The sequence below is a fragment of the Alexandromys fortis genome, unplaced genomic scaffold, assembly GCF_014885135.2.
Source record: "Alexandromys fortis isolate MF-2015 unplaced genomic scaffold, M_Fortis_MF-2015_v1.1 scaffold_63, whole genome shotgun sequence".
Lineage (NCBI taxonomy): Eukaryota > Metazoa > Chordata > Mammalia > Rodentia > Cricetidae > Alexandromys > Alexandromys fortis.
Genome location: NW_026067953.1, coordinates 6,645,877 through 6,668,902, shown reverse-complemented (window position 1 = coordinate 6,668,902; position 23,026 = coordinate 6,645,877). Strand labels below are relative to the sequence as shown.

Below are 23,026 nucleotides of genomic sequence, written 5' to 3'. Positions count from 1 at the left end.
GTGTCCTTCTTCCCCGCCAGTCCCCCAGTGATAACCATGTGGCCCACACTGGAGTCTGAGCTAGCCTTTGGTAGCCTCCTACTCTCAGTCCTAGCTGGGGGGCCACCCAGCTTGTGTCTCTGTAGTCTCTGTGCCCTGCTGCACCTGCTTTGGGCCTCCGTGTGCTTGCCCAGCCTCGACTCGGGCTCACAACCTCATTTCTCAATGTCTTCTGCCCCAGGCTCCGGGGATCTAAAACCAAAGCGAGGGTCCCCACGAGGAGGCAGTGTTGATCGCACAGATGCCTCCATAGACCCAGCTGTGAAGTCCTGGCCCTCAGAGCCTGGCTCCCGGACTTTTTCAACCTCAGCCATCACGGCAGCCCCTTCCAGCTCCACCTCAGTCCCCAAGCACCCAGGCCGCACCAAAGGTGAGTATGACCTCTCTAGATGATGAGCTCTGGGCCTGGGGCCTTCTTAAGACCAGAGATATTCTCAGAGGGGAAAAGCTGATGAAGACTTCTAAGTCACAAGTTGGTGCAAGCCTTGTCTCTACTTACCAGCCAAGTGAGTTTGGATAAATAATTCAACCATCAGTAGGCCTAAGTACCACGAGAAAAGCCTCAGGACCCATCAGCAAGAGCATTCAGGCATTGGAGTCACCAGGGCTGGGCTGATACCAGGCAGCTCCCTGGAGTCAGAAGATATTTTCTCTAGAAAAGATGAATGAGAGGGTCTCTAACCCGGAAGTCTGTTGACAGAACCGAGGGCAAATGTCCCATACCGAAAACAATGACATCAGTGAAGGGTTTGCAGATAGCTATATCCTTGCACTCCAGTGGCTGTACACACCTCAGGTGCAAAATCAGTAGTCTTTGAGTCTCACTAGCTGACTCCCAGCCACATGGCTTGGTCAGCTGTCACATAAAGCCCACAGAGGCTCAAGGATTCTGTAGGCACACAAGAGCCTGCAGTCCCTAACAGAGGCAAAGCCAATGCAGAAGTCACTGGCCTAAACTGGGGTGTTTGGAAGCATTGAGATGGAAGTGTTAAATTGCCTGATGGTGGTCAGAAAAGTTACTATGGCCGCGAAACAAGAACAGGATGCTATGAAAGAAGTGATGGCCAAAGAGAGGCGTTTGAAAGTCTAGGATACGCAAACAGAAGGGAACTGACCTCCATATGATTGAAGGAAGATGAAAATAAAATAAAGGAAAAAAGAAACAGCTGAATATGATGGCCTCTCCGGGGCTACACCTAGACACTCAGCCTTGGAAGGAAGCATGCACAGCCTTGGTGCTATAAACCACAAGCAACACTCATGGGGTCCCTGAGTTCACAGTCTGGATACTTGTTGCCAGCGGGTAGGTAACTGATTTCAGTATGGAGATCTTTTCAGAGATGACCCCACATTTAGTGTTCAGATAGAAACAGGCAATCTTGGAGAGGCCTCTTGCTGACTAATATCTTGTTAGGGGCTAAGGGCTCTAGGCTTGCTCACCCTCCCCCCTTAGATGGTGGGTCCCAGTTGTCTGCTCTTTTTCTTTCCTTCCTCCCCCCACTTGATGTCATTGTGGCCCTTAAAGATGATCACACGCCCTCTGCCTTTGGTGCTGCCAGCTTTGGGGGTTGGAAAGTTCCCGGGACACTGGACTCTTGGCCAGAGCTCACCTGCCCTTCATGCACAGCACAGTGTGACTTGAGTTGGATGGGGTCAGCCCAGTGCGTTAGCCCATCTTCTCTTCTCAGGTAGACAGATGAGTGGGGGCACCATCCACACCCCTCCCTCACCCCTTGGGCCTTCTCTTGCTTGCTTGATTGAGGGGCTGAACAAAGGCCTGAGTTGGCCATGTAGCCTGGGACCCCAGGGTTTTCCTTGTGGGTTGTAGGCATTCTAGAAACCCCAACACATTATCCTTATTCTCTCCTTAGGTTGTAATTCAGAAGACAATCTCTGTGAGCCTTCCATGGAGCCTGAGGGGCCCTACCACCGGCAGCCAGGTGAGTAGCTGGTGTGGTTTAGGTGGGTTTTTGTTGGTCACACTGAGTTTGAGCCAAGTGGCACAGGCGTCATGGATATTAACACACAAGAGAGGTGAGGGTGGAATTGTTCTGGTGGACGTGGAGATGCAGGGACTGGGGCGTCTCTGAGCCTGCCTCTCCGCCCTGCCAGAAACTTTCCACACAGTTCTACTTGGCAGCCTCTCCAGGTAGGGAATTTACTGCCCCCCCCCCCCCCCCAGAAGCCCTGGGTTCTGAAAACTGAGATTTCATACAACTCGGTGTTACCACGGGCACGTGGGCTCCGAGCAAGGGCAAACCGCAGGGCTTCCTAAAACATCTTCCCTTCCCTACTTTGGTCACTAGGATTCCCTGGCACACCTGGAGGGTGCTGCTTTGGAAATCATTACGGCGATTTCTCAGAAAATTAGGAATCAATCTATCTCAAAACCCAGCAATACCACTCTTGGGCATATACCCAAATGGTGTTCGATCATACCATAAGGACATCTGCTCAACCATGTTCATAGTAGCATTATTCGTAATAAGTAGAACATGCCCTTCAATTGAAGAAGGGATAAGGAAAAAGTGGTACATTTATACAGTGGAGTACTACTCAGCAGTAAAAAACAATGACATCTTGAAATTTGCAGGCAAATGAACGGAACTAGACAAAACCATACTGAGTGAGGTAACTCAGACCCAGAAAGACAAATATAATATGTACTCACTCATAATTGGATTTTAGACATAAAGCAAAGAACAATCAGCCTACAACTCACAACCCTTCCACCTTCCACCCTATCCCACATGCTTCTAATTAGAAGCATAATTATTCATAATTATTCAGGAGATCTTGTCTTTTTCTCCTTCCAAAGTGGATCCATGTATGTCTCTCTTAGGGTCTTCTTTGTTGTCTAGGTTCTCCCTTACTCCACATCCTCTCCGGCATAAGCTATCAGTAGTGTTTTTGATCTTAGCCATTCTGACAGGTGTAAGCTGGTATCTCAGAGTTGTTTTGATTTGCATTTCCCTGATAGCTAAGGATGTTAAACATTTCCTTAAGGATCTTTTGCCATTTGAGATTCTTCTGTTGAGAGTATCCCCCCCCCTTTTTTTTGTTTTTTTTTTTCAAGACAGGGTTTCTCTGTGGCTTTGGGGCCTGTCCTGGAACTAGCTCTGTAGACCAGGCTGGTCTCGAACTCACAGAGATCCGCCTGCCTCTGCCTCCCGAGTGCTGGGATTAAAGGCGTGCACCACCACCGCCCGGCCCCCATTTTTTTAAATTGGATTATTTATTCTTTTAATGTCTAGTTTCTTGAGTTCTTTATATATTTTGGAGATCAGCCCTCTGTCACATATTGGGTTAGTGAAGATCTTTTCCCATTCTGTAGGCTGTTGTTTTGTCTTGTTGACCGTGTCCTAGCTTTACAGAAGCTTCTCAGTTTCAGGAGGTCCCATTTATTAATTGTTTCTCTTAGTGTCTGTGCTGCTGGAGTTACAGTTAGGAAGTGGTCTCCTGTGCACATGCGTTCAAGGCTACTTCCCATTTTCTCTTCTATGAGGTTCAATGTAGTTGCTTTTATGTTGAGATCTTTGATCCATTTGGACTTGAGTTTTGATAGGTATGGATCTATTTGCATTCTTCTAAATGTTGATATTCAGTTATGCCAGCACCATTTGTTGAAGATGCTTTCTTTTTTCTCTTTTACAATTTTGGCTTCTTTGTCCAAAATCAGGTATTCATAGGTGTGTGGGTTGATATCCAGGTCTTCAATTCCGTTCCATTGATCCATGTGTCTGTTTTTATGTCAATATCAGGCTGTTTTTATTAATGTAGCTCTATAGTACATCCTTTAAGTCCTTTAAGTCAAGGATTGTGATGCCTCCAGAAGTTCCTTTATTGTACAGGATTGATTTGACTATTTTGGGTTTTTTGATTTTCCATTTGAAGTTGAGTATTGTTCTTTCGAGGTTTGTGAAGAATTTTGCTGTGATTTTTTATGGGTATTGCATTGAATCTGTAGATTGCAATACAGATTTTGGTAAGATTGCTATTTTCACTATCCTACCTGTCTAAGAGCATGAGAGATCTTTCCATTTTCTGATGTCTTTTTGGATTTCTTTCTTTGAAGATTTTAAGTTCTTGTCATACAGGTCTTCCAGTTTTTTGGTTAGAGTTACCCCAAGGTATTTTATGCTATTTGTGGCTATTGCAAAGGGTGTTATTTCTCTGAATTTTTTTTTAACAGCCTGTTTATCATCTGTGTATAGGAGAGCTCTTGTATCCTGCTACATTACTGAAGGTGTTTAACAGTTGTAGGAGTTCCCTGGTGGAATTTTTGCAGTCACTTATGCATAGTATCATATCATCTGCAAATAGTGAAAGTTTGACTTCTTCTCTAATTTATATCCCCTTGTTCTCCTTTTATTTATTTATTTTCTTACTGCTCTAGTGAGAATTTCAAGTACTATATTGAATAGATACGGAGAGAGTGGACAGCCTTGTCTTATTCCTGATTTCAGTGGGATCACTGGGAGTTTTTGTCCATTTATGTTCCTTGTGTCCTTGTTCTCTCCAAGACCTTTATCATGAGGGGTATTGAATTTTGTCCAAGGCTTTTCAGCATCTAATGAGATGATCATGTGTGGTTTTTTCCTTTCAGTTTGTTTATGTGATGGATTACATTGACCAATATGTTGTGCCATCCCTGGATCTCTGAGATAAAGCCTACTTGGTCATAGTGAATGATTTTTCTGATGTGTTCTTGGATTCGGTTTGCCAGTATTCTTGCATGAATGTTCATGAAGGAGATTGGTCTGAAATTCTCTTTCTTAGTTTTATCTTTGTGTGGTTGGGGTATCAGGATAGCCTGTACCCTTGTAAAAAGAGTTTGGCAAAGCTCTTTCTGTTTCTGTTGTTAGGAACAATTTGAGGAATGTTGGTATTAGTTCTTCTTTGATGTTCTGGTGAAATTCTGCACTAATTTCTGCACTGGGCTTTTTTTTTGGTTGGGAGACTGTTGATGACTGTTCTATTTCGTTAGCAGTTATAGGTCTGTTTAATTTGCTTATTTGGTCTTGATTTAATTTTGGTAAGTGATACTTATTCAGAAAGTTGTCTATTTCCTTTAAATTTTGCGATTTTGTGGAGTGCAGGCTTTTGAAGTATGACCTGAATAGTCTCTGGATTTCCTCTGTGTCCATTGTTATGTCCCCCATTTCATTTCTGATTTTGTTAATTTGGATATTCCCTTCTCTTCCTTTTGCTTAGTTTGGATAAAGGTTTGTTTGTCTATTTTGTTGATATTTTTCTAGAAGAACCAACTCTTTGTTTCATTGATTCTTTGTATTGTTCTTTTTGTTTCTATTTTGTTGATTTCAGCTCTCAGATTATTTCCTGTCATCTAGTCCTTCTGGGTAAGTTTGTTTCTTTTTGTTCTAAGGCTTTCAGGTGTTCTGTTAACTCACTAGTGTGGGATTTTTTTTCCCAGCTTCTTTAGGCACTTAGTGCTATGAACTTTACTCCTAGCACTGCTTTTATTGTGTCTCATAAATTTGGGTATATTGTGGATTCATTTTCACTGAATTTTAGGAAGTCTTTAATTTCTTCCTTGGCCCAGTGATGATTCAGTTGAGCGTTGTTCAATTTCCATGAGTTTGTGAGATTAGTGTTATTGAATTCTAATTTTAAGCCATGGTGATCCGATAAGACACAGGGTTATTTCAATTGTTTCATATCTGTTGAGGTTTGCTTTGTTACCGAGTGTGTGGAGAAGGATCCATGAGGTGCTGAGAAGAAGATATTCTTTTGTGTTTGTGTGAAATGTTCTGTAGGTGTCTGTTAAGTCCATTTGAGTCATAACATCTATAAGTTCCTTTCTCTGTTAAGTTTCTGTCTGGCTGACCTATCTAGTGGTGATTGTGGGGTGTTGAAGTCTCCCACAGTTAGTGTGTGTGGCTTGATGTGTGATTTAAGCTTTAGTGATGTTTCTTTTACAGATGTAGATGCCCTTGTATTTGGGGCATAGATGTTCAGAACTGAGACTTCATCTTGATGCATGTTTCCTGTGATGAATATGTAAATGACCTTCATCTCTTTTGACTAATTTTGGTTTGAAGTCCGTTTTGTTAGATATTAAGATAGCTACACCAGCTTGTTTCTTAGGTCCATCTGAGGTAATGTCTGTCTTTGTAGTTGAGGTGTGTTTCATGTATGCAGCAGAAGGATGGATTCTGTTTTTGTATCCAGTCTGTTAGCCTGTGTCTTTTTATAGGTGAATTGAGTCCATTGATACTAAGAAGTATTAATGACCAGTGATTGCTAATTCCTGTTATTTTTGTTGTTGTTGTTGTTGTTGTTGTTGGTGGTGGTGGTGGTGGTGGTGGTGGTGGTGGTGGTGGTGGTGGTGGTGGTGGTGTGTGTGTGTAACTAACTTCCTTGGGTTGGAATTTTCCTTCGAGTACTTTCTGAAAGGCTGGGTTTGTGAATAGGTGTTGATTAAATCTGGTTTTGTCATAGGATATCTTGTTTTTCCCATCTATGTTGATTGAAAGTTTTGCTGGATGTAGTAGTATGGGGTGGCATCATGGTCTCCTAGTGTCTGTATAATGTGGCCCGACCAGGGCCTTTTGGCTTTCATTGTTTCCGTTGAGAAGTCAGGTGTAATTCTGATAGGTCTGCCTTTACATGTTACTTGGCCTTTTCCCTTTGCAGCTCTTAATATGCTTTCTTTATTCTGTAGGTTTAGTGTATTTGGTGCTCTTACAGAGCTTATTGTACCTTTATAGGCATATACTTCTTTAGGTTGGGAATTTTTCTTCGATGATTTTGTTGAGTATATTTTCTGTGCCTTTGAGCTGGGCTTTTTCAATTCATATTCTTAGGTTCAGTCTTTTCATGGTATCTCATATTTCCTGGATATTTTGTTAAGAATTTGTTGGATTTAACATTTTCTTTGACAAATGAATCTATTTCCTCTATTGTATCTTCAATGCCTGAGATTCTCTTTCATCTCTTGTGTTCTGTTGTTTATGCTTGTATCTATAATCCCTGATTGTTTACCCAGCTTTTCTGTTTTCCAGATTTCCCTGGGTTTGTGTGTTTTTGTTTTTACTACCACTATTTCAGTTTTCAAGTCTTGAACTGTTTCTTTCCCATATTTGATTGTTTTTTTCTTTGTTTTCTTTAAAGTATTTGATTTCTTCCAATTTTTTGGTTATCTATTCCTTTTTCCTCCATTTCTTTAAGGGAATTTTTCATTTCCTCTTTAAGGTCCTCTATCATCTTTATAAAGTTATTTTTAAGGTCATTTTCTTTTGCTTCATCTGTGTTGGGATGTTCAAGTCTTGCTGTTGTAGAACCACTAGTTCCTGATGGTGCTGTATTGCTCATTAGGTTGAGTGTATTCTTACCTTGTTGTCTACCCGTCTCTTTCTCCAATCAGTACAGGTGGAGCCTGTGTTTCAGGGGGCTCCTTTTTCCTCCAGTTGGGGGCTGTGGCTTCCTTGATCGCTTCTTCAGGTGTAGAGAGCCTTGGTGATTGTTCTTCCGGGTGCCTACGGGCCCAAGGCTCAGATGGTCGTTCCTCCTGGTGTTGGCGGGGCTGAGGCTCCCACGGTCAGGTAATTTGTGGAGGCCACTGCTGGTGTTGCTGTTTCCATTGCGGCCTGCCATGCTGCTGCTCACGCTTCTCCCAGTGGTCTCTAGTTCTCAGTTTTTAAAAAGGAATTCTAGGGGGCTGACAAAACGGCTCAGGGTGTAAGGGCACTTGGCAAGTGCAGGTGTGGCAACTTGGGTTTGATCACATAACCCATGTGGTCAGAGGAGAGAACCAGCTACTGCATTTGTCCTCTGATCTCCATACACATGTGTATACACACACACACATGCATGCATGCAGGCGAATAAATGTTTAAAAATAATGAATGTTTTAAAACTAAAAAGCAGTGGGCTAGTGGGGTGTCACAGTGGGTTAGGGCACTTGCTACCAAGCTTAGTGGCCTGAATTCTATCCCAGGACACACATGGTAGAAGGGAACCAACTCCTGCCATCTTGTCCTCCGACCTCCGCACATGCCCTCACACACACATAACACACACTAAATAAATATGTTTAAAAAAAACATAAACCCTAGAAGGGTAGGAAGAAATTGCTCAGAAGGGAAACCTTGGAGGTTTACATGGGTTTAGTTTGTTTCTGATGTGCTTGGAGTCGTCGAGGAAGCCAGCCTCGTCTTCTACCCATTCTTTAGAGAGTGTGACAGTGTTGGTGTTGGCTATTTATGATTCTGTGGGGAAGGACAGGTTCTTTAATGAGGCCTCTTGGTCCAGGAGCCCTTCTGTCTTTACCCAGAGTGGGCGGCCCTTCCATGTGCACCAGCTCACTGTATATCCAGTTGGTGACTGGTTGCCTGGCCATGAGGTTCTTCATACACCTCCCAACCCCTCCAGTGTCTTTGTTTGGAATATGGAACAAAAAGAATTGTTTAATGAACACGGGTGAGTGGTCATGATGGTTCAGGCCTATGATCCCAGCTCTCGGGAGACTCAGATGAGAGAGGGTTGTGTGCTCAAGGCTACCCTAAACTACCTAATAAGGCACTAACTCAAAACCAGAATTAAATAAGAAACATAGATGCTTCCATTTAGCACACCCTGTACCTGATACAGAACAGCCTGCATTTGTTCCGACTGCCTCTCCACCGGGGGTCTTGGTTCAGTACTGCTCCCAAGCTCCAAGTCCTCTTTGGCTCATCCCTAAACACTTAGCTAACAGATGTGTTCTGGATGCTGTTCTGTGCCAAGGCCTACCACACTTGGTACTTAGGCCTGTGTAGACACCCGAGCTGACGCCCCTTGAGGACAGCAAGCCAGGGGCCTTCTAGAGTTTCTGAAGGCTTGCCCAGTGCTGTTACATACTGCACTTGACTCCAGAGCTACAGAGATGTTGGAACATTACCCCTGTCCCTCGGGGCTCAGAGCCCAGCAGCAGAGGTGTTTTCTCACCTGACACTGGTACAGGCTGCTGCAGGTGGACCAGAAGAGGTCTGTGGACCCTAGAAGGGATGGTCCAGCCAGGGCAAGGAGTGAGGTGCTGCCCTCTGCACCTGAAGCAGGGTGATTACTGCAGGCTGGCTCAGGCTGACTTTCACAGTCATGAAGGCTGGGTCCCTCTGCCCTTGTTACTAGGAGCCTTGAGTTTTCGATTTAGAGCAGATGAATGTTTGAGGCAGGTGACCGAAAGCAGCTGAAGAAATGCAGACAGCATGTAGACACATCCTGGCATCACCTCCTGTGATTACGTACAGGACACACTCAGGTACACATTACTGCTCGCATATACGTGCGTGCACCTTCTGCGTTGGACAGTACCTCACTGCTGACAGGACTGTGGGCATGTGTTCTGGAAAGTTCTGTGCAGTAAGAGGTGGTCTCTAAGCCCCAGTCCTGGGTTTGCCCAGAGGAGCCCCTATGTACTTTTTGTGCTAGAATTCTGTGATGTGGCCTGTTTTATTAATGTTTTAAACTAGATGCCTAGACCTGGTGATAGATAAGAGACCTAGCTCAGCCAGTTATGGCTGCCTGCTGTGTGCTATGTCTACCTCCCTGTTGCTGAAGCCAGTTGCCTCAGAAGAGTATATGCAGACCTCCCTGCCTGAGAGCACTGGCCTGAACTGGTGTAGAGTTGCTTTGTTATGTTTTCTTCCTCAAGTCAGGATATTAACCTGGATCTACCTGGTCATTGGCCCTTTGTATTAAACACAGTCATTTCTTCTCAGTGTCGCGGCCAAACAGCTTGGAGAGCAGCAGCAGGAACACGTCCAGCAACAGCTCACCCCTGAGCCTCAAGGGTAAGGCAAACATTTATTAGGACGGCCAGCCCTGGGCTCACACTATCTTAGAGTTCAGATCTGCCTAGCGGGGCTGGAGACGCTACAGCAAGGTTCCAAGCACAGGCCAAGGAGATTAGGGCTCCGGTCCCCTCTTCCCCTGCCTACCCCGAGGACATGGGCAAGTCACAGCTCCTCTGGGCCCAAGCTACATGGATTAGAGAGCGGGACCAGTGCTCTTTCCCACGCAGAACCGAGAACAAGTGTGATTCCTCCTAGAAGATGAGCTTTGTATCCCAGGCAGCTCTCCAGCTCACTTTAGAGCCAAGGCCAGAATGTGTGATGCTCTGTGCGCGTTAGCCAAACACTCTGCCAACTGAGGTACATCCCCAGCCTGAATCTGATTTAAAGAAATTTTAAGTTTTGGGTGTTTTATTTTTTGTTGTTTTTTTTTTGTTTGTTTTTGTTTGTTTGTTTTTTGCACTTGTCCTGGCACTAGCTCTGTAGACCAGGCTGGCCTCGAACTCAGAGATCTGCCTGCCTCTGCCTCCTGAGTGCTGGGTGCCACACCGCCCGTCCTGCCTCCACATTTGAAGAGGGTATATGCTGTCTCATGACTTTATTGTGTGAGACTTACCAGGATTTTTTTCTTCTTAACTTTCTACATGACTGACCGTTGCAAGAGTGACCTTGCATGTATGTGCGCTCAGTGAACTTCAGTGTGTGAGTGGAAGAGAGCTGATGAGGGTGCCAGGGTTAGTCATTTCAATGTCACTGCTCGCTGCGGCGTCACATGTACTGATGCTGGAGCAGTGTAGAAGAGATGCACTGTTGCTGAGCAAGGAGGATGTGCAAACTGGCGGAGCCAAGAGACGCCCCATCCATCCATCCATCCATCCATCCATCCATCCATCCATCCATCCGCACCAGGCTTCCTGCTCCAGTGTAAACCTTATACTTCAGCACTCACACTTGCCGCCAACTGGAGTGTCTGTCTCTTGTGAGGGGTTTTGTTTTATTTTGTTTTAAGAATAGAAAAATAGGCCAGGACGGGCTCCAAAGCTACAGAGAAACCCTGTCTCAACCCCTCCCCTCCCCCACAAGCAAAGAATAGAAAAATAGGACTGGGGAGCTCAGTTGATAGAGTGTTGGCTTAGCATGCATGAAACCCTGAGTTGAGTCCCCAGTACCGCATAAACCTGGTGCAGGCCTATAATCCCAGCGCTTGGGAGGTAAAGGAGGGTCAGAGGTCCAAGGTCACCAGCCAGCCTGTGCACACGAGACATGAGACATGGAGTTTTAAAAACTAACTAACTAAATAAATAAATAATAAGACATGGAGAAATGCTGCCTAGGAGATGGGAAAATTTTAAATACATTTTTTAAATTTTACTGGAAGTTTCTTTTCCTTTTCACCAGTTTGTTAGAAGTTGAGGTGTAGTGTTAGTGACTGAAGAAGGAATCACAGCTGGACACAGGTTTTCCCAGTTGGGATGGTTTCAGGTGAGCCGCAGGGAGCAGGGGACAGTGAGATTGACGTGTGCCCTGCGTTGCCCTCCAGGGTCCTCTGACCGTCTGCACAGCCGCTGCGAGAGCTTCAGCAGCTCAGACCTGATCCCCAGCAGGGACCCCAGCACCCCAGGACGTGCTGTTCTCAGCCGCCACGAGTACCCTCCACTCCGGAATGGGCCTGTCCCCCAGGAGAGTGTCCAGAAGAGAGGTGCAGCTCCAGCCCACGCCGGGGGACAGCCCCGCTCGGCCTCACCCAGCAGTGAGATGGTCACCTTGGAGGAATTTCTAGAGGAGAGTAACCGCGGCTCTCCCACCCAGGTGAGTTCTCTGGCCCAGCAGAGCCAGTGGTGCAGGGAGGGACAGCAGGGTCTCAGGTCCCAGACAGCAGCTGCTTTCCCCTTGGAAACCAAAGGGGTCGAGCCTGTGACCAGCGCTCACTGGCAGCGTTTGTGGCAGAGCTGAGTGCCTCTTAGCCTGTGTCATCTCCAGCAGCCATTGGCAGCTTGGACAGGCTTCCCGGGGACCACAGAGTAAACATCTCAGGTCCCTAGACCCTTGGGTAGTTTCATTAGAGCGGTCTAGCTCTGCTCCTGTAGAGAATGCAGACTTTGACTGTGTTTGGCACAACTGTGCTTACACGCAGTGACATTTGAATGATTTTCACATGCCATGATGTAACAGGGTGTGTGTGTGTGTGTGTGTGTGTGTGTGTGTGTATTTTACTAGGGATTGAACCCAGGGCTTTGTGCCATTCGTAGTACTGGTTGTTGTTGTTGTTTGCTCAAACGTTTAGAAGCATGAAAACTTGCTTGGAGCAGGGCATGGTAGTTATCCCCTTGTAATTCTAGCACTGAAAGGGCAGAGACTCGCAGATCCCCGAGGCTCATCGGCCATCCTGCTGTGCTAATTGGTGAGCTTCAGGCCAGAAAAACTCTTTTCTCCAAAAAAATAAAAAATAAAGTTAGACAGCATTGGAAGAGGTTTCTCCTTTGGCTTCCACATACATGTCTTCACATTGCATTCAGACAGACACGCATGCACACACACACACACACACACACACACACACACCCCTACACCTGTGTTACCCACCCACCCATCAGAGACTTGTGCGCTCACCCATTGTGAGAATAGGCTGCAATAGGGGTTGGGACATAGTTAGTAGAGTCCTTGGGTGGCTTTGACGTTACCCTGGGTTCGATCTCCAGCATCTCTCTCTCGCTCTCTCTCTCGCTCTCTCGCTCCCTCTGTCCCTCTCCCCCTTCCCCTCCCCTTCCCCCTCCCTCTTTTTCTCTCTCCCTGTCCCCTACCGCATCTTTGAGAAGCTAGCTAGATTGGGTTCATGGCTTCAGCGTGCTGACTTGCTCAGTAGCTTCTCACCCCCCTCCCCATGACTGCCTGTTGATAGACCCTCCTCTGTGCTCTTCAGGGCTTCAGTGTCTTAGGGCCGCCCATAGGCTGCAGTATGCTGTCTGAAATAGTAATGGGAGTCTTGGGTGTTTGAGTGAAATATACCATCTTGACCTTGAGAACTGTTGAGTTAATGCTTCGGTCTCCCCCACTATTCCCCCTAAGTAAACAGATTTCATCCGTGTAGCGGTATCTATGGCGTATACTGAGAGCCCAAAGGCACGGGGTATATAAAATGCTTGCTCGTGAGTGTTCATTGAGTACCTGCTATCTGTTGGGCAGTGGGCATGGTGCCTGTTTTCCACAGTGAAGCCAACCAACTCCTCTAGAAGTTTGCTCAGTGCCTGGCTTCATGGTTGGCACAGGAGAGAAACTTGCACTGTTTCTGTCTGTCGAGTGCTGGCTTCAGGCCAGATGCCTGAGATCTCCAGCTGAGGAGGACGGAGTCCCCTGGCAAGTTGATGCTTCTGAGTTCATGGTTCCTGAACCTTGTGTAGGTCCAGTTGCCTAATAGGCTTGCCAGAGCACAAGGCAAACTGGGGTTTCTGACTGCGTGGGTCCGAGGCAGTGCTCAGATCATTTCAGTGGGCACCGTATAAACTGCTGGCACAAGGCACAGTCCAGGAATCGGGCTGCAACTGAGCCTTCCATCTTGTCCTGGTGTGGTGTCCACAGCAGTTGTGTCCTCTCCCCTTACAGGTTCTAAGAGAGGATGAGACCCCCTCCTCTGCTCAGACCTGTAGGCTTGTCCACCTCTTCTCAGCTTATTCGACGCCTTTTGTAGCTGCTTCCGATGAAATCTGATGTGGGCAGCCATAGCCTCTCGCACCTCCCTTGAGTGCCTAGGACCGCTAGGTTGTTTGAACCACAGTAGAGCCTTCTGCAGTGGGGTCCCCACCCAAGCCTTTGATGCCTGGGAAAGGGCATAAGGTGGGTTCCTGGGGTAGCCAGGAAGGCTGATCTTTGGAAGGTGCGTGTTCGAGACTTGGAAATTTGCTTACACAAAGACAGACGCCACACATTTCCTCACCTAGAAGCTAAAAGAAACTGATAGAGAATTAGTGAATGCCCGTGGTGGAAGAACTGGAAGAGAAGCATTTGGAGATTCCAAACACAAAGAACTTAGGCCTGCTGTAGGATGCTTAGGCATGTGTAGAAGACCAAGTACCGTATTTTAAATGGCCATTATAAGTCAGTTCAGCAGAAGACAAGAGAGTCGGGGGGGGGGGGAGCTCAGCAGGTTTTAAAAAAAAAAAAGGTTTGCCATGCAAGCCTGACAGCCAGAGTTCAGTTCCTGGAACCCACACAGAGTTCCAGGATGTATGGTGGCATACACTGGTCATCCCAGTGCTCCCCCAGTGAGGTAGGAGGTGATAGGAGACACAGGAGACAGCATCCGCAGAAGCTTAGGGACAGCAGCAGAAGTGAGAGGCCCTGCCACAGCAGGTGGGGGGTGAGATCCGACTCCCTGGCCTGCACACCAGCAGAAGCAGCGTGCAGAGAGGAGAGGCTGTGTGGAAAGGGACCCAGGGTCACACAGCCCTGGCCTAACCTCCAGCCTGCGACCTGCTTGACCTCATTTCTTCAATCTGTCTAAGTACTTTTCCACAGCTTGAACCAACCCCTGCCAAGCTGCTTTAGGAATTGGGTGAATATAGACAGATTTTTCCTTGGACTTCCAGCTCACAAAAAAAGATGATAGAAACATTAATTATAAAAGCTTGGCCTTAGCTTAGGCCTGTTCCTAGCTAGTTCTTATAACTTAGATCAACCCATATTTTTAAATCTATATTGTTTTATGTGGCTCGGTTACCGTTACTCTGCACTCCTGCTGGAGACTCCTCCATCTGGCTGGAGACAGACCCTGCCTTTGTTCTTTCCCAGAGCTTTCTCTGCCCAGAAGTCCCTGCTACACCTCCTGCCTAGCTATCGGCCATTTCTCTTATTAAACCCGTCACAGTGACACGTCGTCACACAGTGTAAGGGGGTATTCCACAACAGGTGAGGTGGCTTCTGCTCTTTGTGGTGTTGTTTTAGTAGATGAAGCCTGGAGCGGGGCCTGGTGGCAGTGGTGATAAATGACGTCTGTGGACATTAGCACTCACAGCTCTCCTAGATGTCCACAGCACACGTGCCACATCAAAGAGCCCCACTGCAGGTCACAGCAGGAACTGGCGGCCCCTGACCTTCACGTCCTGTCTGCGCTCCCATCTCTTCCTATTCCCGTTGAATTTATGTGTGTGTGTGTGTGTGTGTGTGTGTGTGTGTGTGTGTGTGTTTGTGTGGGGACACATGCACGGTGGCACATGTGGACATCAGAGGACAGCTGTGGGAGTTGGTTTTTCCCTTCCACCAGTGGGTCCTGGAGAGCTGACTCGGGTTGTCAGCCTTGGTGACAAGCATTTTTACCCCTGAGCTGTCTTACCAGCCCTCCTCCTGTCAGCCTTGGAAAGAACACCTCACCTTGACGGCTGCCTCTGTCAGCCTATGAGATGCTACAGACTACAGACCCTACCGGTGTCACAGACCTTTGCCTCCCATAGCTTTACTGTTTCCAGGGTGGTGGCAAAGGATAGAAGCAGTTTCCCGGAGCCCAGGATGAACCATCTCCACTCCGGGTCCTCCACATCTCTGGCTTCCACCTCCTCCCCTCCTGTTCTTGAGAGGAAGATGTGGGTGGCGGTGCCAGTTGTGGTGTGTGTCTTGTTTCTCTCCTGTCCTCGTGAGTGCCCGAGCCTGTGGGATGGATGGAGAAAGAAGGGTTGATTCACCCCCCAAAACTTCTCACTCCTGCTCTGTACCATAGGGAGGAAATGGACTGAAACATCCGGCTCTTCCCAGGTCTCATTGTGGGCATTAAAACTGTGGCTTTATAAGAAGTCACTTCCCTCTGTGTCTGCCTAGACAGTGGGCTGCCTGGGTGATGTCTGGGGTTCTTTACCCAGTGTCTCCTGCACTCCTGGCCCCACATCCGAGACTGCTTCCCAGGCATGGCTAGAAGCCCATAAGAAAAAGAAATGTCAGTCTGGACTCCCGAGGACCCTCAGACCTAATTTTCCACTTCTCTGTTCTCTCCCCTCCCCAGGACATTCCCAGCTGCCGTGATGACCTTCTTAGTGACAACTTCCGAAAGGCCCATGATCCTCCAGCCACGGGAGGCCAGCTAAGACCAACTAGGAAAGACGGAGCCAAGATGCCCACCAACTTTGTGGCTCCCACCATCAAAATGTCAGTCAACACCTCTGAGGGGCAGCGGCTGAAACCAGGGCATTATGTAAAGCCCAACTTGAGACAGTCTGAGGCAGAAGCCTTGGCTGGGGTTCCTTCAAGACAGGTCCAGCCTCCCCAGAGCCTGTCTCTGGGTAGACCCAGGCAAGCCACGATGCCCCCGACTTGCCACATGCCTGCTAGCCGAAGCGCATCTCTGAGCAGAACCTTCAGCCTGGCTTCAGCTGACCTCCTCCGGGCCAGTGGGCCAGAAGCCTGCAGGCCAGAGTCTCCTCAGAAGCCTGGGTGTCTTGAGGCTGCAGGAACCAGAGACACAGGCAGCCACAGCTTGCAGGGCTCCCACAGTCTGGCCCGGGAGCGGACTCCACTGGCAGGAAAAGCTGACAGCTCCTCTCCAGGCCCGGGTCCTCGTGGCCGGCCATTGGACACAAGGCGCTTCTCTCTGGCTCCCCCAAAGGAGGAGAGGCTGGCCCCCCTACAGCAGTCTGCCACTGCCCCAGCCCTTGCCACTGCGTGTAGCAGCGGTAACAACCCCCCGATCCAGCACTTTTCTCCCATTGTGGCTCCTGCTGCCAGGACAAAACCCAAAGTGTCCCCACACTCCGGGGAGATAGCCACCGTTGCTCCTGTACGGTCAGGTCTCAGCACCTCAGAAGGAGATGGGGGTGCGGGGCATTGCTACAGCGAGGGTCTCCTGACCAAAAGTCCTGGTCGCTCTCCCGAGTTGGCTCCTCATGTCAGCCGGGGCCCTGATGACTTCAGTCAAGGAAACAGCTCAAAGAGCACACCAGCGTCCCCAGAGCCAGGTGGGGACCCACAAACAGTGTGGTATGAGTATGGTTGTGTGTGACTCTTGTCATTGGATCTGCGGCTTGCAAACCCCAAACTGTCTGTGCACCTTCTGATTACAATGGCCTTTTCTCCTGTTTGCCCAGGGTGCCAGGAAAGGGTGTAGAAAGGGGAATGGGGTTCCCACACAGTCATCCTATTGGTTGATGGAAACACTGTGCCAAGCCCTAAGAGGATTGCTCTCCAGGGTCTGTAACTTATCTTCTATGTCTACAGCTTCCGGTAGCTGGTGTCTAATGGACAGATCTCTTTAGCAGGGGGACTGCTTAGAATTCAGTGGCAAAACCAGTTTACATAGGAAGAGACACTACTTGAGTAGGAACACTCACTTGCAACCTGTCAACCTCCGCTAAAGCATGTGTGTGCACATGTGAATGCATACGTGTGCACCGGGCTCACAGAGCCAAGTCCCAACTCTAGGTCTCCCATCTAAAAGCCATTGATCCTAGGGAAAGGCCTGGGCTGGGCAAACTGCAAAGATCTGCAGGGTGTTGGGAAAAGCCCAGGGCAGGGCTGGCTGTTAAACCCAGGGTGGTGGCCATCCCATTTCTAGGCTCCAGGCTTGTCCATATAGCAGGACCAAGCTCCAGGATCAGCCCCAGGCTCTGGGCTCTGTTACTGGATCTTGAGGCTGCCCAGGGACCAGCCTTTACAAACACTGGATCTGCTAGGCCTAGGGTGTGAAGTGTCTCAGCGATGGACTGACTGGCCGGCATGGTTAGTACAGAGGGAAGGCCAAGCCATGCTCCTTTGTGATGTGGCTGTTGCACCCGGCCTTCCTTAGCTCAGATGGAATGTTGTTATTTCTGAATAACTTTGGGGGTAGAAACCAAATTTCTTTAATATATATGTGCACACATGAATATATATATAGATAGATAGATATACTTTCGGGGGCTTATTTATGTTCCTATTATGTTGGAAGTCATTCTTTCAGGGTCTGACCTGCTGTTTTTATATTCAGTCCAATTCCTAACATGTTGTGTTTCCTGTTGTCATGGTGCTTTTTCCTGGAATGGACTGAACGATTTATTTTCTATTTTGGTGTAACGTGCTAAGGAGGAAACAGGGGAGATCTCTGTATGTTAACAAGATCCATGGTAAGGGTGTTTGGGTTGTGTGTTAAATAGCCTTTCTTTTTGGAAGACAAGAGCAGGGCCATAATAAAACAGAATGGAACCTGAGTGAGTCCTGGCTTTCTTCAGTGAACACCATGGCTGCATGCAGTGAGCTACCACAAACTAGGGCTTCCTCCGATACCCCAGGCTCCTCGGCTGTGGGGGTCCATAGTTGGCCGAGTCATTGGCTATGCAGAGCTGCACAGCCAGCAAGACGAAGGTAAAGAACAGAGCCGGCCTGGAAGTGACAGCAGCCCCCATGGTCCATGTCACATGTCGCCAGCCTAGGGGGAGCTGCAATTAGGCGTAGGACTCTGCAGTCAGGACAAGATCCCCTTAAGTGCTAATCTTGGATTTGGATGTCAGAGCCTCGTATTTAAATCAGTTAGGTGGATGAATGGGACTAGGAAAAGTATATTAATCTCCCCAGGTGACCGAATCGTGTCCTGTTTCCTGGTCCACCTGGTATTTCAAGTTCCTTTCCTCCCTCACCAGACTTCCTGTGTGAGCTGCTCTTGCCTCCTGGCCCTGCCCTTCCTTCCCCATGTGCTGCAGTCTGTTGGAGCTGGCTGCGTGCTGGGAGCTGCTCTCCATGGAGTACTCACTTGGCAGACTTCACTCTGTGTGACCTTTGTAGGATTTGACACCTGGCCAGTCATGCCTTGTTGTTGGCAGCCTTTATCTCACGACCGTGTTCCTTCTGGGACAGCTTTTCCACACTCACACGCCCACACAGAGCCTGTGGGCTGCCCTGGGTTCCCTCCACCACTTCCCTTCCCTCCACACACCTCCCCTGTGCTCACAAACGCAGACCTAGAAGCTTCAGGCATGAAGTCTGCCCTCAGCTTCTCAGCTCATCTCCCCAAGCTCTTGAGTGGACACCATCTGTTGTGCCATTACAGAGGCCAGCGCTTGGTCTTGACCCTCTCAGCTATATTTAGAGATCATGCCAGGCTTTTGTCCTGCCCTTGGTTAGCTCTTTCATCCCAGGCATCCAGCCCTAGGGCCCTAGTTCTGGTCTCTCTGCCTCACTTTGTCCAGCTCTGCCCAACATAAAGACTGCTCTTCAGGTCTAAATGGTGCTAAATGCCCAGGCAGTCTGGGCACTGGTGCATTCACCCCAGGTGACCTTCCCTTTGACACTCCCCTCTCTGGGGCTCTGTTGTAGCCACACCCTGCACTCAGCGGACTGAGTCCTGTCCACCTGAGGCACACCTAGGCTTCTCATCACCCCTCACGTCCTGACAAGCTCCTCCAAATCCACAATTCTAATTACAGGCCATTCCCAGGAGGCGCGGAGCTGCCATCCTCAGCCCCCAGCTCCTTGGAAATTCTAGATCTGCACATACATGACTGGGATGTCGCTAAGCTGCCTGGAATATAACTCACATCTGCCCCAAGCACCAAGACTGGCTGTCGGTTTCCCCTTTCCACTAAACATGATGATTCATGCCCAGGTGTTTGAATTGTCTTCCCCCTTGCCCCTTCCCTCAGACGGTTTCAACTCAAGCCTTGAGTCTGCACCCAGTCCCAAGTGATGATGGTCCTTTAGCAACACCCTGGGTCCAGTGGTTAAGAAGTGTGTTCTAATACTAACCCCTCCTAGGTCCCTTATCCCACCTTCTACACTAACTTTAGGTGTCTGGAAAGTACCCAAGTTACAGACGAGTCTTCATGTTCACAGCATGAGGTGAGGTCTTCGAGAGATTTGGGACAAGGGGCTCTAGAGAACATTTGAGATAGAGCAGACATTGGGGATCATTCTGGCAAATACCTGTGTCTGAGAGAGATGAATGCATACATCTAAGTTCACTGATGCAAAGGATATGAAATATTTACAAATAATAAAAGTTTATCAAAGTCCGTGCAGCCAACTGATTGTCAAAGGATGTTCTCGCTCATGGCTGCCGTGCTCACGTATGGACGTCAGCCTGGCTGGCCGGGTGCTTGCAGTCCAAAGTGAATGTGGGTTGGCACTTGGTCAGCAAGGCAAAGACTGAGTCAGATCTCATTGACTTGGGAGGCACCTGCTAAGTCAGGTAGTGCTTTCTGGTTGCAGCACTGAGAGTTCCTCCGTGTGTGTGTGCTATTCAGGAGGTAACAGTCTCCAGTATGGCTAACTGTCCTTAAAGGCAGGACCGCAGTGTTCGCCCAAGACATGCTTTTATAGTGCTAGCCCACTGTCTCCATCGCTTTCTCAAGTCAGACTGGAAAAAACGTTGACCCGGCGTGATGGCACAGACCATGCCAGTTAATCCCAGCATTCAAGAAGCTGAGACGAGAAACCTTCAACTGCTTAGTGAAACCTTATCTCAATAAAACCCCCAAACCAGCCACAAATCCAGCCGTGAGTACAGCATGCCCATTCCTGTGGTGTAAATACTTAGCTGATTTCAAGCAACCTGCATGGGGTGATAGAGCATGGGCGAGGAAGGAAGATGTGCAGTAGCCCTCCCCCCCCCCCCGCTGTAAAACCCACTGTACAGATAAAATGCGTGTAAACCGTGAAGGCACAGAACTAGTAAAGTAATACAGAAGAGGGTGAATTCTGAGTTTTTATGATCTTTGTTTTTATTACATTGGTTGATCATAGCTTGACGTAAGTTTATCTTCAGTAATGGTCACCGTTTTTATTAATTAAAATTTATTCATTTATTTTACAACCCGACCTCAGTTTCCCCTCCCTCCTCTCCTGGTAATGGCCACCTTTAACAGCTGGTTTGCACAATTCACTGTTCTGTTGCCAGGAGTCAGAGTGGACCAACTCTTCACCAGTAGAGGGGGATGGACATAAGATCAAGAAGAAATGGCCAAAAACAAAAGAAGAGAAGGGAAGTGAGGCTGGTCCTAACCTGAAATCGAGATGGCTAGGTGTGCCCGCAGCACCTCTTCCCTTAGTGGTTTCCTTGTCCTTCCAGCCCTAAGACTGGCCTGGAAACGGGAGCAGCAAAGGGGATACAGGTGACACACTGGCCATCGCAGGTCATCCCAAACTCTGCTGCCCTGAGTCCATCCCCACCTACACCCCTTCCCTTCTCCATGCAGCACAGCAAGAAGCCAGCTTGGCAGCGAGGCTCTGCCTAGCAGCAGCCTGAAGTCAGCCAGAGCTGGGGGACAAGGATCTCCACTGTGGTTACCTAGTGCCTGGGGAAGGAGAGAGAGGAAGGTGGCTGCACTCAACCTGGTGACCCATACCAGTGAGCCTTTTCAGTCAGGCTGCCTGGCCTTCTGAAACCATCAACCTGTTCTTCATCCCCTTGCTGCAGGATGGGCAGGGATTTGGGTCCCTCTATTTCTAGTGACTGTAGAGACTGCACCCTCCCCAGGCCACTGCTGGGCAGTTGGTAGGGAGAGCTGGCCAGCGCCTCCCTGTGTCAGCCTGGGGCTTGCTCTCATTGGGGTTGAGTAGGTGCAGATGGGTGCCAAGCCTCCATCGGACCGTGCCACGCCCCCGCCGTGCGGGCTGCATACCATCCATGCCCACAAAAGGTAGGTGAGTGGCTCCCCAGCTTCCAGTGAGTACAGCCAGGAGATAACACCCTTGAGGAACTTACGACTGCAGACACCAAGACTGGGAAGACCCTGACCTTCAGCAGTGCTCAGGGCCCCTCACGGAAAATTTAAATTCCAGGCTCAGGGATAAAAGCCGAGGGGTGGGGACGGAGAGGAGAAGGGCTGGGAGATAGCTGTCATCCGCTTTGATGGGACCTGCCAGGCTGTGTAAGGATCAGCAGATCCAAGAGGTCACCTGCCTAGGCTTCCTGAGGGAGCGTAATCCAACCCTGCCCAGTTACTGGGGCATGTCCTGACCGTCCTGCTTATAATGTGTAGGGCAAGAGACCAGGGACCACCAGTGGCGTTGCAGATGGAGGGGAAGGCAGGGTGGGCCCTGGCCCAGGGAGAGGAAGGAAAAGGGAGAGACACAGGATTATTTATTTTGTTTGTTTATCCTCCCTTCCTGCTCCCATTCATTCATTCGCACAGGCCAACCCACTGCTGAGCTTAGCTCTGTCCCAAGGTGAAGGGAGCTTGTCCCTGTCAACTAACCTGCAGGCAGGAATCAAGTATCCTGTATTCCATACCCAGAAAAGGAAAATCGGTATCCTAACACAAAAGGAAAGTAGTTAGACAAAAGGTGAAACAAAAGAACGCCAGGCAGAGCTCTTAAGCCGTGTCCTCACTGCCTGCAGACCAGCCTGAGGCTGGCCCTTCCACACAGCAGAGAACTCTATGGCACGCAAGGCACGCTTGCGCCCAGCAGAGACTTCCTCCGTGTGATTAGACAAATTAAAAGAGAACTGGATAGAGAATAACAACAAACATCGCTAAGTGCTTCCATCACCTGGACATCCCAGGGCTGAGTGAAAACATCTCATCCTGTTGCAGTGGCTGGAGGGACACCTCTTCCAGGAAGCCACCTGACGTCACCCACAGCGACCCCACCTCCCTATGTAACCCCACTATCCTTGTGGCGTGTTGTTGGCTACTCCGTATATCATGAAAAGTTCCCGTCACTATCTAGGTGCCCCGCCCTGAAGTATGGAAGACACGAGTGAATGAAAAACTGGAATCCTGGTCCCGTTCCAATGATGTCCTTCTGTCTTTTTGTCTGCCCTCCTCCTACTCATCCAAACCCACACACATCCATCCTTCAGGAGACCTACAGAAAAACCCAATGAGAGCCCCATTTCTCTAGAAACCAAGCTCACCTATCCGGAAGTCTCCGTCCCTGGAGAGAGAGGTGTGTTGAAGTCTCCTACTACTAGTGTGTGTGGTTTGATGTCTGCCTTGAGTTCTAGTAATATTTCTTTTATATAAGTGGGTGCTTTTATATTAGGGGCGTAGATATTCAGGATTGAGATGTCATCCTGATGAATTGTTCCTGTTATGAGTATAAAGTGTCCATCTCAATCTCTTCTGATTGATTTTAGTTTGAAGTCAGTTTTGTTGGAAATTAGTATGGCCACGCCTGCTTTTTTCTTAGGACCATTTGCTTGAAAGACCTTTTCCCAACCTTTTACTCTGAGTAGATGCCTGTCTTTGTGGTTGAGATGTGTTTCTTGCAAACAGCAGAATGTTGGATCCTGTTTTCGTATC

The 23,026-nt window shown here is 48.4% G+C and overlaps 1 protein-coding gene across 3 annotated transcripts in view; it reads left to right on the top strand.

Moving 5' to 3' along the window:
- Ccdc88c (coiled-coil domain containing 88C) overlaps nucleotides 1-17,995 on the top strand; it is a 124,160-nt gene extending 106,165 nt beyond the window's left edge. For all 3 annotated transcript variants that reach the window (XM_050151438.1, XM_050151439.1, XM_050151440.1), the window contains 5 exons: nucleotides 221-409; nucleotides 1,911-1,979; nucleotides 9,762-9,833; nucleotides 11,374-11,642; nucleotides 15,820-17,995. In XM_050151438.1, coding sequence (XP_050007395.1) covers nucleotides 221-409; nucleotides 1,911-1,979; nucleotides 9,762-9,833; nucleotides 11,374-11,642; nucleotides 15,820-16,812 — 1,592 coding nt within the window. In that variant the 3' untranslated portion in view covers nucleotides 16,813-17,995. The remainder of the gene's footprint in view (nucleotides 1-220; nucleotides 410-1,910; nucleotides 1,980-9,761; nucleotides 9,834-11,373; nucleotides 11,643-15,819) is intronic.
- Nucleotides 17,996-23,026: the final 5,031 nt, after the last annotated feature.